The sequence below is a fragment of the Schistocerca piceifrons genome, chromosome X (assembly GCF_021461385.2).
Source record: "Schistocerca piceifrons isolate TAMUIC-IGC-003096 chromosome X, iqSchPice1.1, whole genome shotgun sequence".
Classification (NCBI taxonomy): domain Eukaryota; kingdom Metazoa; phylum Arthropoda; class Insecta; order Orthoptera; family Acrididae; genus Schistocerca; species Schistocerca piceifrons.
This window is the reverse complement of record NC_060149.1, coordinates 634,545,179-634,558,670: the sequence shown is the minus strand read 5'-3', so window position 1 is coordinate 634,558,670 and position 13,492 is coordinate 634,545,179. Positions and strand designations below refer to the sequence as shown.

General features: G+C 42.7%; 1 protein-coding gene across 1 annotated transcript in view; it reads right to left on the bottom strand.

Moving 5' to 3' along the window:
- LOC124721288 (target of rapamycin complex 2 subunit MAPKAP1) overlaps positions 1-13,492 on the bottom strand; it is a 111,998-nt gene that overhangs the window by 39,381 nt on the left and 59,125 nt on the right. Inside the window, exon 3 of the mRNA XM_047246197.1 lies at positions 11,757-11,885. Coding sequence (XP_047102153.1) covers positions 11,757-11,885 — 129 coding nt within the window. The remainder of the gene's footprint in view (positions 1-11,756; positions 11,886-13,492) is intronic.

The window sequence follows — 13,492 nt, the reverse complement described above, 5'->3', positions numbered from 1 at the left end:
TGATTCGTTCAAACACATAGTGTATTATGACTAAGGAACTTAAATCCTTCCAGAACAAGCAGTTTCAAATTTAACATTCTACTTGGTTTTGTACTAATGTTCCATAGTTATGTCTAATGTGACATTACAAAAGCTTTGTCAAATCAAATATCCTATCCCAATTTTACACTTATACCTGTATCCTCTTTGTCAGCACTTAAAAATATTTGCTGCTACAGTAAACTTTCACAGGCTCACCAATTTTTCCTTCAGTAAAGGATACATAGTACACAAAATAGCAAGAAATAATTCTGGCATTTAACTACAGTAAAGCCCCCTTCTTACACTTTTCAGTGACAGACTACCAATAGTGTAATACACAGGAAAGTGTAAAATACAGGAAAGCAAAGGAAACACAGCAAGTGAAAATGAATAAATTACTTTTCTATAATTCTCTTTACATTGTTCAAAATATGACATTCAAACAATTAAAATTTTGCCTATTTAAAAAAAATCTGAAATAATGAGTTGTTTTTGTTTGAGTCTAAAAACAATTAGCTCTACTTGTCTCTCCACAGTATACAAAGCATCAAACAAATTTATCACCTCCTGATACTCTGGTGTTCGAAAGTGCGGAAGTTGAATGCATGCCAGAGGGTATGGACCTGGATACCCACTAGGGGTCTGTGTGCTCTGGCGCGCGCCTGTGCCACGAACCTCACTGTGCGAATGTGCCACTCTCCGTACCAAGTGAAGTCCACAGCCAATCGCGTTTCCCACGGTCATGTATTTAAGCGGCCGTGTGGCACTACCCCGGCAGTCTGGTATTCACCGTAGTTCGCATGTGCAGCTCGGCTGTACTGTGTTCCAGTTCTGTGCATTGAGATACATACTGTCGTCATTTGGAGTGTTCCTGCAGTGTTGTTGTTGTTGTTGTCTTGCCATGTTAATCACCTCAGTTCTTGCTTGCTTTCTTGCTTGCCTTGTGTTGTGTCCTGGTCAGTCTTAGTGTCTGTCGTCCCCTACTACTTCATCTGTCTTGTCTGTTCATTGTTAGTGATACCTCCAGCTGCTCCCCTGCCTGGTGGCTTTGCGTCTCCATTCTCGCCTGCACACTGCTCACTGGTTGCTCACAGTTATAACACTGGCGATGAGGTAAAAGGGTGGGTAGCATGGAGGCTAAATTGGTCTGTCTCCTGGAGCAGTTCATGCAGCAGCAGCAGCAGCAGCAGCAGCAGCAGCAGTGACAGTTAGAAGTCTTACAGCAATCCTTGCAGTTGCTGCTGGACAAAATCACAGCACGAGATGCTCTTGATTCGCAATATTGTCGCTCAACTGGCACCTGGTCCAGAGGCCGCACGGCTGTGCTGAAACTCAATATCCCCTTGCTGGAAGGCAGTCTGTGCATAGCCCACTCCTTTGAAATCACACAAGCGGCAAACAAATGCCTCATGGCGAAGCCACAGGTGGCAGCAGTAGAGTCCTCTCTGCGGGTGCCCCCCCCCCCCCCCCATGCCGTCGGCGTGGTACAGCCCACAGAGAGCAACATCGGCAAAACTCCTCCTCATCCAACGTCTCTATGGCTTCAGAGCCACCGGTCGCCCCTTGTCGGTAGTCGCATGGGTCACTTTTGTCTTGCCCGCAGTGTTTTTCTGCCCACTTTCATGCAGACTGTTTGCATTGTTGGAAGATGTACACGCTCTGTCAGAAAGACTGCCATCTCTGATCTGTCTATTGCAGCCGCTCAACTCGCTCTTGCCCCTCACCCATGGGGCGTCAGGATACCGTGCATATGCTGCAATCAGTCATCCCCCTGGACACCTTACTAATGCAGAAGTGATTCCTCACACTCCGTATTTTTAACATGGATGTATGTTTCCAGGTCAATACGGGGGCCACCATCTCCTTGATCAATCTGGCAACGGATACATGCCTGGGTTCCCCGGAGCTTTCTTCCACATCTCGGCAATTGGTCGCATATGGTGACAGTTCTGTCACCCTCTGTGGACAGTTCTCAGTCTCTGCCACCTATAAACATGTTCCCCGACTCCTGACCCTACTGGTGGTTGACCATCCCTCGGCTCCAAACATTTTTGGACACACTGCTTTCACACTGTTTGGCTTGTTGATTTCTGATGAAGTTAAGGTCATTCCCACTGCCGTCCCATTTCAGGACCTCAACGATCTGTGGTCAGCATAAACCTCTCTGTTTCAGCCTGAGTTACGGTGTGCTTCGGACTTCCAGGCACACATTGCCCTCCTGCCAAGTGCTCAGCTGCAGTTCTTCCAGGCTCGACCCATTCCGGTGGCCTTATGTCCAGCAGTGAAGCATGAGCTAGATCGCCTGCAGGCTGCTGGCGTCATCGAGCTCATGAAAGTGAGTGCTTGGACGACCTCATCAGTAGTGTTCAGGAAACCCAATGGGTTCCTTCACCTATGTGGGGATTTCGGTTTTGTGATCAATGCAATCCCTGGTTGAAATTTATCCCATTCACCAGTAGCAAGGCCTTCTGGCCAAACTTGTGCGTGGCGAGTACTTCTCCAAGATCGACCTGATGGAGTCTTACCACCAATTACCCTTAGGTGAGGAATCCCAACATCGTTGTCATCAACATGTCTTTCAGATGTCATCAACATGCCTTTCAGACTGTATAAATATAAGTGCTTTCCACTTGGTATTTGCTCGGGCACTGGCCATTTGCCAGAGGTACCTGGAGCAGCTCACACAGTCCATGCTGGCTTATGTCAATTATCTCTATGACATCTTGGTCACCGGCCATACACCCCACATGCATTTGCAAAACCTCGGTACATTATTTCACGCCCTGCAGGCCGCAGGCTTACGCTGTCGGCTGGAAAATTGTAGTTTATTTCAACAGGAAGTTGAATACCTGGGGCACTGGCTCAGTAAAGATGGCATTTGTCTATCAGATCACAATATTGCGGCCATCAAGTCTCTTCCCTGCCTCAAGGATTTATCTGACCTCCAGGTTGTTCTGGGCAAGGTTAACTACTACTAAAAGTTTTTACCCCAGGCTACCGATGTCTCACAGCTCCTCAATTGCTTGTGTCACAAAGGGGTACCTTTCAACTGGACTCCTGCCTGTGATCAAGCTTTTTTCCACTTGAAAACTATGCTCAAGTCCGCCCCCTTGCCTGACTCCCTTCTCTCCAGATTGTCCCTCGTTGTGGCGGCTGATGCTTTGACCTGTGGTATTGGGACAGTCCTGGATGGCTCAGAACAGCACATTGTGCATGCATCTAAGATGCTATCCCCAGCACAGAGGAACTATTCTCAGATTGAGAAAGAGTCTCTTGCAGTTGTGTTTGCCGTTCAAAAGTTTCACATCTACCTGGCTGGGACAAAGTTCACTCTCCTCACTGATCACAAGCCTTTGATTACCATGTTTTGCCCCCCCCCCCCCTCCCCCTGCCCCCCTCTCCCACACACACCTCCCAGAGCAAACTGCTCAATGTCTTCAGCACTGGGTGTTGTTCTTAAGCAATTACACTTACGTTATCCGATGTAAGCCCACCTTTCAACACACCAACACCGATGCCTTGTCGAGTTTTCCCTTGGGCCTTGATCCCAAGTTTGACCAGCAGGAAGTCCTCTGCTTTCACAATGATATGGCCCGCCAAGATACACTGGATGGATTTCCCATCACAGTTGCACAGGTCACGCCAGGACTCCCATCCTGGGTCAGGTTCTCCACTATGTGACCCATGATTGTCCCACCTATCTGACTCGCCATTTGAAAACTGAATTCAGTCCCTGGCGGCACCTCTCACACAAGCTCTTGGTTGTGGCAGGTGTCCTTCTGTTGGCCGCAGAGGGTGCACCCATCAGGTGATCATCCCACCAGATTTGCACCACTGTGTTCTATGCTTGCTACACCATGGACACTGGGGGATTTCCCATATGAAGGCACTGGCACACCAGCACGTTTATTGGCCAGGCATTGATAGCAACACTGAATGCTTGGTCTGTGGGTGCACCATGTGTGAACGTCACCAGGCCAGCCATTCGCAATCATTTGCACCCTAGCCCACACTTTGCCAGCCTCGGGACCACATCCGTCTTGATTTTGCGGGCCCATTCTTGGGATTGATGTGGTTGCTCATTGTGGATGCATACTCCAGATACCCGTATGTGATGCGCATGGCGTTCACCATGGCTGATGCTACACTCACGGCCTTGGCTCAGGTTCTCACCATCGAAGGACTGCCTCATACCTTGGCCCCCAACTGACAGCAACCTCCTTCCAAGCATTCTGTGAGACCAATGGTATCAAACACATCCACTCCCATCCACTGCATCTGTCCTCCAATGGCACAGCAAAACAACTGGTCAGGACATTTAAACAACAGCTGAAAATAGCAGTTCAATCCTCTGCCGCCATGTCGGCCCTCACCTTATTCCTGAGCACTTATCACACCATGCCAATTGATGGTCATAGTCCAGCCGAACTCTTCCATCAGCGGCAACCAAAGACCCTGCTCCACCTGCTGATGCCATCACCTTCCGAGCCCCGCTTCCAACCCTCTCACCGCTACACCCTTGACATGGCCATGTGGGCCCCCTCATATGGGGGCAAGGCTGCTTCGACTCCCATCACAGTAGTTGCGACCCACAGGCAGCTTGTGACGTCAGTACAGGCACAGAAGGGGCTCGAGTACCCGCACCATAGCCAACTGTGGCCTCGTACCCCTTCGTGGCACCTCACTTCCCCCAATCCCCTGCCGCCTCCTGGTGTGCACGAGGTCCTCGAGTTCGCCCCACTGTCGACGGCTGCCAGCTCCCTGCACGTACACTGGCACTCCTTTCTGTATCCACAAGGATCCGAGGCGACATGCGATGCCCTGCCCTCTGGTGCCGTTTTGATGGATTCCATAGACTGCCCCCCCAACCAACCAATGGTAGTTGATGACACAGGGTCTCCCTCCATTCCTCCTTCCGCCCACCACGGCACCATCCGGGGCATTACCACCCCCTATGTACAGGTTTTGGGTGGGGGGAGGGGAGGGATTTGGTGTTGGCACAGGGGAAGTTGAATGCGCACCATACGGTATGGACCTGGATACCCACTAGGGGGTATCTGTGCTCGAGCACGCTTGCGTCGCAAGCCTCGCCGTGCCAGTGCACCACACTCCATACCATGTGAAGTCCACGGCTAATTGCATTTCCGCATTCATGTATCTAGGCAGCCACACGGTGCTATCCCAGCAGTCTGTTATGCGCCGTAGTTCACATGTGCATCTCGGCCGTACTGCATTCCAGTTCCATGTGTTGAGATACATACTGTTGTTGTTTGGAGTGTTCCTGCGTTGTTGCTTTATCATCATGTTTATCGCCTCAGTTCTGGCTTGCTTGCCTCATGTTGTGTACTGGTTGACCGTAGTGTCTGTCATCCCCTCCTTGTTCATCCATCCTGTCTGTTCGTTGTTAGCGATACCTCCAGCAGCTCCCCCGCTTGGTGGCTTCATGTCTCCTTTCTCTGCCATGCACCACTGGCTGTCACTCGCGGCTACAACAGGTACAATACCAGTGTACTACCTCAAACGTTAATAGCTTCCACACCTTCTCTGCTGCTTGACACAACTGGTTCTCTGCCACCACCTCAATCATCCTCTTCACCAATCACCTCTCTCTCCGATTCTTCAAAGTGTTTGGTAATGATGTTATCTACTATTAGCATCCCTGAAGTGATGACTGAAGCATCAACACTGACATATTCTTGAAATGAAGACGATAGACATATCACAGAAAAATTTGTATGCTCAGACAAATCATCTTAGACAAATCTTCTTCCAGTGTTTCCTGTGTGTTTTCTGTGACCTTAAATCCTGATTTCATGAAACAGTCACAAACAATTAAAGGAGTCCACATCCATCCACACTTTGGCTTTATAATGCATAGCATCCAATCCAAAAGTGATATGGTCATAGATTTTAGATCCTTGCCATTATTGTGCATAAATACAGCCTTCTGGACAAGCTTCCTTATATATTTCCATGTAAACGAATGGATAATTCCCACATTTCACAGTTGAAGCTCCCTTGTGCAATTAGGAGGCAGGAACACTAACTTAATATTTCTGAGCTGCAGACTGTCAGGATGTGCTGTACATCTGCCAAGTAGCACCATTATTCCCCCCCCACCTTTTTTTTTTTTTTGCGCCCCCATTTTAGTATCCAGTGCATGCCTGGACCTGCATGGAATGAGTGCAAAGATGGAACTGGTCATCCACGCAGTGCTGTTGGGAACAGAATTAGTTGACAAAGTTACCACATTTTTTAATCACCTTGGCTTTTTAAATTTACCAATTACTAAAGAAGATAATTTTTCAGACCCATCATCACTAACCCTAAGTAAAACAGTTATCATCGGATTACTCAGTTTCCCACCATGGATTTTTTCACCTTTAAAATATAAGGTCTTACCTGGTAATATTTTATATAAAAGATCAGTTTTGTCAACATTAAAAATATCTTTTAAATCATAATATTTTCAGTTTTTTTCCATTGGTCCACAGTTCCACTTCCAATACTTACGCTTTCATCATGCAGTTGGTTGTAAACAATGTTATGATGAGTTTTAAATTGACTGATCCAAACATTCAATGCTGCGAAATTGGTATACCCATTTTTACAGCAAACTGATGTGCCTTTTCTCTCACTAAGTTGCCACCAAGTGGATGGCTGGTTTGTGGGGGTCGAAGGGACCAGACTACAAAGGCCATCGGTCCCTCCACCAAGTGGAATTCCTGATGCTCTAGTGATAACAAACCACTCAGCAATGAGTTTATCCAAATAATCATATGCTGATGGCTGAATGTATTTATGCTTTTTTTGCTACAGAACCAGACTGTCCCGCATTGGCATCAATGTTAAGCTGATTTCTCACAATCACATTCAGGGTGGAAACGGAAAGTCCTAGGTCCTTTGCTAATTAAACCCATGATCCAACATTAAAATCTATGCCTTGTAGAATCATCATTTTTTTCTTCCACAGAAATACATTTCCTATCTTTTATCATCATTTACTTATAGGCACTGATTCAAGTTACTACAGAACATGGCTATTACACTGGTGTTTGTTTGCTTATTATTACTAGTACAGTACTATTTTTTTTTCTGGATCATAGCTCCCTTATTCAGTCAAAGAAGCAGTCACTATATGGAAAAGTTAGACTTTACTGACTACTGTTAGTAAAGTTTAATCTTATGGCGAATCTTGTTTCAGAATTCTTAAGTAAATAAGCAATAATCATGTTTATTTTTAGCAATAAGAAGACTCATTGCCTATTTCTTTTCGTGACCTGTTGGCACAATCAGAACATCTCCTGTTGACTGTCTTCTGTTTTTAATTGCAGCAACTTAAAACGATCTGACGGTAATGACTCTAGTAGCAACCTTCCTTCTGCTCAGCTTTAATTTAATTTCACAGTCATTTATACAAATAAACACTGCTTTTGAAGACAGTTGTCTCTATAATGGGCTTTCATGAAACATTGTTACTTTTGCATGAAGTACACTAATCCGTACTAGGCGTGCAGTCTTAGGTTGGTATGACTGCATGTCACCCGTAAATATTCCTCCACAAGATGCTCCGTAACACAATGACAATTTTTGCCCAGGACATTCCTGAGCTGAGTGACTTCCTTGTCGGCAACAAGCTGTAAGATTTCATGCTTATTGTCCTCTGTTTACAAAGACTGCCAAAAATAGCATTTTAACCAACACTGTCTTACAAGTTTTATTTACCATGACTGTATAATGATTATCAATAATAAGTCTCAAATTAGAACATGAATATCTTTTTAATATGGCTTCACAAAAGTCTTTTTTTTCTGCATTTTATTTACACCACTGGACATCGGAATGAAGATTGATTCAGTTTTCATTCCAAATACCCAAAAATGAGATGATTCTTGTGGGTGTGGACCAAGTTATACTGAGAGTATAACATAAAAAACATAAAATATTTGAATATAATACTCACTATCCTGATAATTTATCAGGAGTTTGTCAAAATATGTCAATACATTACAGTAAACTGGACCTGCAAATATTTACGGAATTAATACACTGTCAAAACGAAACAGTTATGCACTTTTAATAAATTTTGTTGTGACTTGGCAAGACAGCCAAGCCACTAGGAGGTAGCCGAAAGGCACGTGTAAAGCTCACGCAGGATGGTGTGAGGTCTGGAACAGGTAAAGTAATTATACTTGCAAGAAAAGTACGTAGCTGCTGGAATACTTAACTTTAATCCATAATTGGTGAACATCGGTCTGATGGTACATGCATCACAAGATAAATAGCAATTGATAATGGCGCCTTGCTAGGTCGTAGCAAATGACGTAGCTGAAGGCTATGCTAAATTTACCATCCACAAAATACCTAATCTTGACTATTCTGACCAAGTGCTGCCACAACTGAGATCTAACTGACATTTTTACTTAAACTGATCTAACAGTCTCTGTTAAGATATTCTCCTACAGAGTAGAAGGAGTTGCCAATCAAATAGTCTTTCAAACTTTGTTTAAACTGTGCTTTATCTGACACCAAGTTTTTAAAATTTCATTAAGGAATAAATATACTGAGAAGCAATGGTTAGAATAACAAGTTCCTTGGACAGGTTTCTAATGATGTTCTTGAATTTATACCACAATGAGTCTTTTACACACTAAAAACTTTTGCTCAGTTTGACAAGTTGCCCCAGAATATGATCCCATATAACATAATAGAATGAAAGTAAGGAGAAGAAAATGCATGTTTGTGTGTGTTAACACTCAGTCACTGCCTTCATGATAATCACAAACACAGTTGTGGCTAAGTACTGACACACGAAAAAGTGCAAGTGGGTTTTCCTCTTCATTCTGATCATGTCCAATGGTGTAAATAATGTCCTTCATGAATGCATGTTAAAAAGATATTTACTTTCTACTCTGAGACTAATTACTGATAATCTTTATAAATTACGCTAAATAAAACTTTTAACACAATATTGGTAAAAACACTAAAGCTGGCAGTCTTCATTAACAGAGAACAATAGGCACAAAATCTATAGCTTGTTGCTGACAAGGTCATCTGCTCAGGGATGTCCTAGGAAATTGCCATTATGTTATGGAGTATCTTGTGCACGAATTTTTACATGTGACATCAGGTCATTCCAAACGAAGATGGCATGCCTACTACGGATTAGTATATTTCAGGTGGAAGTAACACTGATTCATGAAAGTCCATCATAGAGACTGCTGTCTTCAAAAGTGGTATTTATTTGTATAAATGACTGTGAAATTAAATTAAAGTCATTGTAATACAAAACAATGAGCAGAAGAGTGGTTGCTACTAAAGTCAGTGTCATCGGATCATGATTATCATTAAGGCAGTGACTCAACACATTTTTCCACCCTTCCAAACACTGCAAGCCTATAACAAAGGTGGCCACAACCCAACACACCTACAATTAAAATCTTGCTTACTGCACTAACACTACGTTACATCATCAATAACTTCGTGTATAGTCTATATTTTCTGCTTTCTTCCAAGGCTGACTTTGAACAGGAATATAATACAACTGTTTTTGAGCACCACTGCTGGTAGGTGCTGATTCAACATGAAGCTACCAAAACTTCTGATAAGTGCTGCAGTCTCATGAGTGCATTGGGTACCTCTAAAGCACCACGATTTGTGATTTTTATCTTTCAGCTCGAAATTTATTCAGGTATTAAGCAGTTAAGGGTCATGATAACATCAAAGAAAACTTAAAATGCAGGATATGTTATAACATGGAATTGTATTGGGAGAATAGGACTTCTGCTGGGACTGACAAAAATGAATATAAAAAGTAGGAAAACATAAAATGCGGGAACTTAAAAATGGGGTTTTACTGTATCATATGATGTTCCTTCCACACAGTTACAGCATGTAACCGTAACACTACAGCACCATCTGCTAAAAACATCAGGTCACTGATATTATTCATTATAAGAATAATTTCCCTAGTGTATATCTGAGATTATTTATAACAGCTCAATGAGACTTTTTTGTCTTAACTGAGTGAGGTGGCCCAGTGGTAGGATTCTTAACTCTTATTTGGGGTGGCAGGGGAGGAGGGGAATGGTTCAAATCCCTGTTCGGTCATGGACACTTAGGTTTTCCACAATTTCTGCAAATCTCTTAGGTGTGTGTGCTGGGGCTTATGGGCGCTCAACGTCGAGGTCTTCAGCGCCCAAAATCTCTTAGGGCAAATGCCAGGATGTTCCTTTTAAGAGCATGGTCAATTTCTTTCCCTATACTCCCACAATCCAAGTTTGTGCTCCATCTCTAATAACCTTGTTGCCAGCAGGATGTTATACCCCAATGTTCTTTCCTCCCTTCCTTCCTTTAGAATATTCCATTTACTAGTGCTGCTGTAAACAAAGTAACTTGTAAAAATGGCTGATAGTGGGAGACTCGGTTGACAGTATCTAATTGTGAATGGTTTAAAGTGTGAGACATACTGCTGCCAAACCTTCAACATTCATAACTAATAATGTTGTTTAATCCAATACTACAGGATAGATAACTGGTTAGTGGTCACCACTATATGAAAGGCAGTGCAGACATTGCAGCAGAGGTGACATACAACATGACCACTTTCACAGACGGTCCTACCTCTGATTGGATAGAATATGCCTGTGACGGGACTAGAAGTGAAATAAGATTTGCTGTGTGGGTGCACAGAACACATCCATCAACTGGGTCTTCCACAAAGCTATGACACATCTGGCAAAGGGTTGGGAATAGTTGTGGCATAAGGGTGGATTACACAATATTTTGAAATTTAGGTAGATGACAAAATTCCATTTGGCAAAAGGCGGGAAGAACTGTGAGTAGGATGTTCCTTGTTTTAGGGCATCTTGATAGGTAGTTGAAGCTTTGGCAAAGGATGTGGTTAAGTTGATCAAGTTGGGGTTGATACTGGGCAATGAGGGGACTGCTTCTTAGCAGCACATCAACCACATAAATGGTCATCACCAATTTATGGCTAAAAGCAGAGATGACAATCCAGTGGCAGGAAACACTGGTGAGCACAATATATGCCACTTCAATAGCTGTTTCACAAGTTGTGCTACTCCCATATTTTTTTATATTATGAATTAAGGGAAAATACCTTGTCTTATAGTTGAGTAAACACAACAATACTCAGTACTGTAACTCTAATTAACAATACAATGTAAATGTACTTGTACTAAGCAGGGCATTAGCACTAGTGCGAAGTAACCATCACAATGGCCGAAGAACTGAAACACAATTACTACTCCCAATAAATGTTTTAACAGTGACTATTCACATGATTTTACTAAGAAAATAAATACTAACAATATATTATTTTAGTAGGTACTACACTACGATTTGTAATGGAGCGACAACAGAAAGTTACCAAGTTTATCTTGCTCACTTAAACATACCCATTCACCAGTCACAGAGCAGACTTCTCTGCCAACTTTTTTTTGACAAAGTTACAGCTGATTCAATTCTACTGCTGCTTTCATGTTTCTCTTCTCCTACTTTTCTATTAGCCTCGTTTATTCCAAAAGCTGCACATCACTCTTAAACGGCTTATTGTCATATTGACTAAGATCTAGCTGCTTCAATTTGTGAAGTTACTGATGACAATCTCTTTACTTATAAAATTTAAAATAAGTTACATTTCATACTATATATTCTTCTCCACTAACTTATTAATTATGAGTTAATGAGAAGCACTTAAAAACAAAACATACTTGATAACACATTTGGGTTTGATTCCCACTTAATGTGCTTTATTCCTGCAGCCCTTTTCCTCTCCTGATTCATTCTCTCTAAGTGCTGCGCCGTGTTCGAGCGCTGCCGATGAATTCCAAACCCAATATCTGAAAATTAGGTGTATTTAGTTTTTATGAACTGTAAAACTTGTTACAAGCAACATAGGAAATACTTAAAAAATTCAGGCTTTATATCTCATCTGTAGAGATATAACGGCTCAAAAATGTTGTTACAATTTAACATTTTTTTATTTCAAAGAACTTCAGAATTTGTTAAGCTAGTGAATGTAAAAATCACAAGACTGTCACAAACAAAAATAATCTTAAAAAAATTACACCATTAAATAAAATATAAATATATATTACTTAAAAAGGGAAGCAAGCAGGGATTCTTCAAACATTTTCAGTGAATGTAGATGCATTTCCAGTAAAACCTGTTAAGTATATAACAACAGGCCATCAGAGAAGATTGCCTGTAGAAGTCAGTTTTGGCAATGATATAGTGGCAGTCAAATGAAAACCAAGCACTCACCACAACAGGGCCATGTAAAGGTTCCATTCAAGAATAATCACCACACATTGTAAGACATTTATCACACTGGGAGACGAGATGATCAATTCCTGTTAAGTAGAATGTGGTTGGCCACTGACAGAGCCACAATCATACCCACTCTTGCACTTCCTCGTCCAACTGGAGCCGATGTCCATGTGTTTTTGTCACAGATGTGAAAATCACACAGTGAAAGATCTGGGAAATATCTGGGCTGTACAGACAATATTGCAGTGTTTCCCAACCAAATTACTCATGCATAGCCTTTGTCCAATTGGCAGTATGGGGGTGGGTGTCATCATGCAACACAATGATTCCATCCAACATCATTCTCACAGCCCAAGAGCAAATGGCAAATCCAACAGTGTAAACTTCCCAATTCTCTCCCATCAAAGAAATCCAAAGTTGTTCACACAAGTTACAGTAAGACTCTTATGACCTCCTCCTTTGACTGCAGGGGCCCTCTGCTTGTTGAGTTCATTGAGTGTAGAACCACAATCAATGCACAGTGCTATGAAAACACTTTGCAGAAACTATGATGCACCATAAAATCAAAATGCCCAGGAGTGCTATTGGACAGAATCATCCTGTTGGATGATAATGCCCACACTGTCAACAGAATGAAGGCTACACAAAAGTGATTTGGTTGGGAAATACTGCAACATACTTCATACAGCCCGGATACTTCACCATGCAATTTTCACATCTTTCAAGACCTCAAGAAAGATAAGCTTAAGACATCAATTTCAGTAGGATGAAGAAGTGAAAGAGTGAGTGCGGTTGTGGGTCCGCCAGCAGCTGCCCATATTCTATGAAACACGAATTGATTATCTTGTCCATCAGTGCGACAAATGTCTAAATGCTTGTGATGATTACTTTTTAATGGAAACATCCTGTGGTCCTGTTGTGACAGGTGTTCAGTTTCATTTGACTGCCCCATATACAATGAAGAGCAAAAGGAACTGGTACACCTGACTAATATCGTATAGGGCCTCCAAGAGAACCCAAAAGGGTCGCAACATGACATGGCATTGACTCGACTAACATCTGAAGTACAGCTGGAGGGAACTGCACCATGAATGCTGCAGGGCTGTCTATGAATACGTAAGAATGTAAGGGGGTAGAGATCTCTTTTGAACAGTATGTTGCAAGGCATCCCAGATAT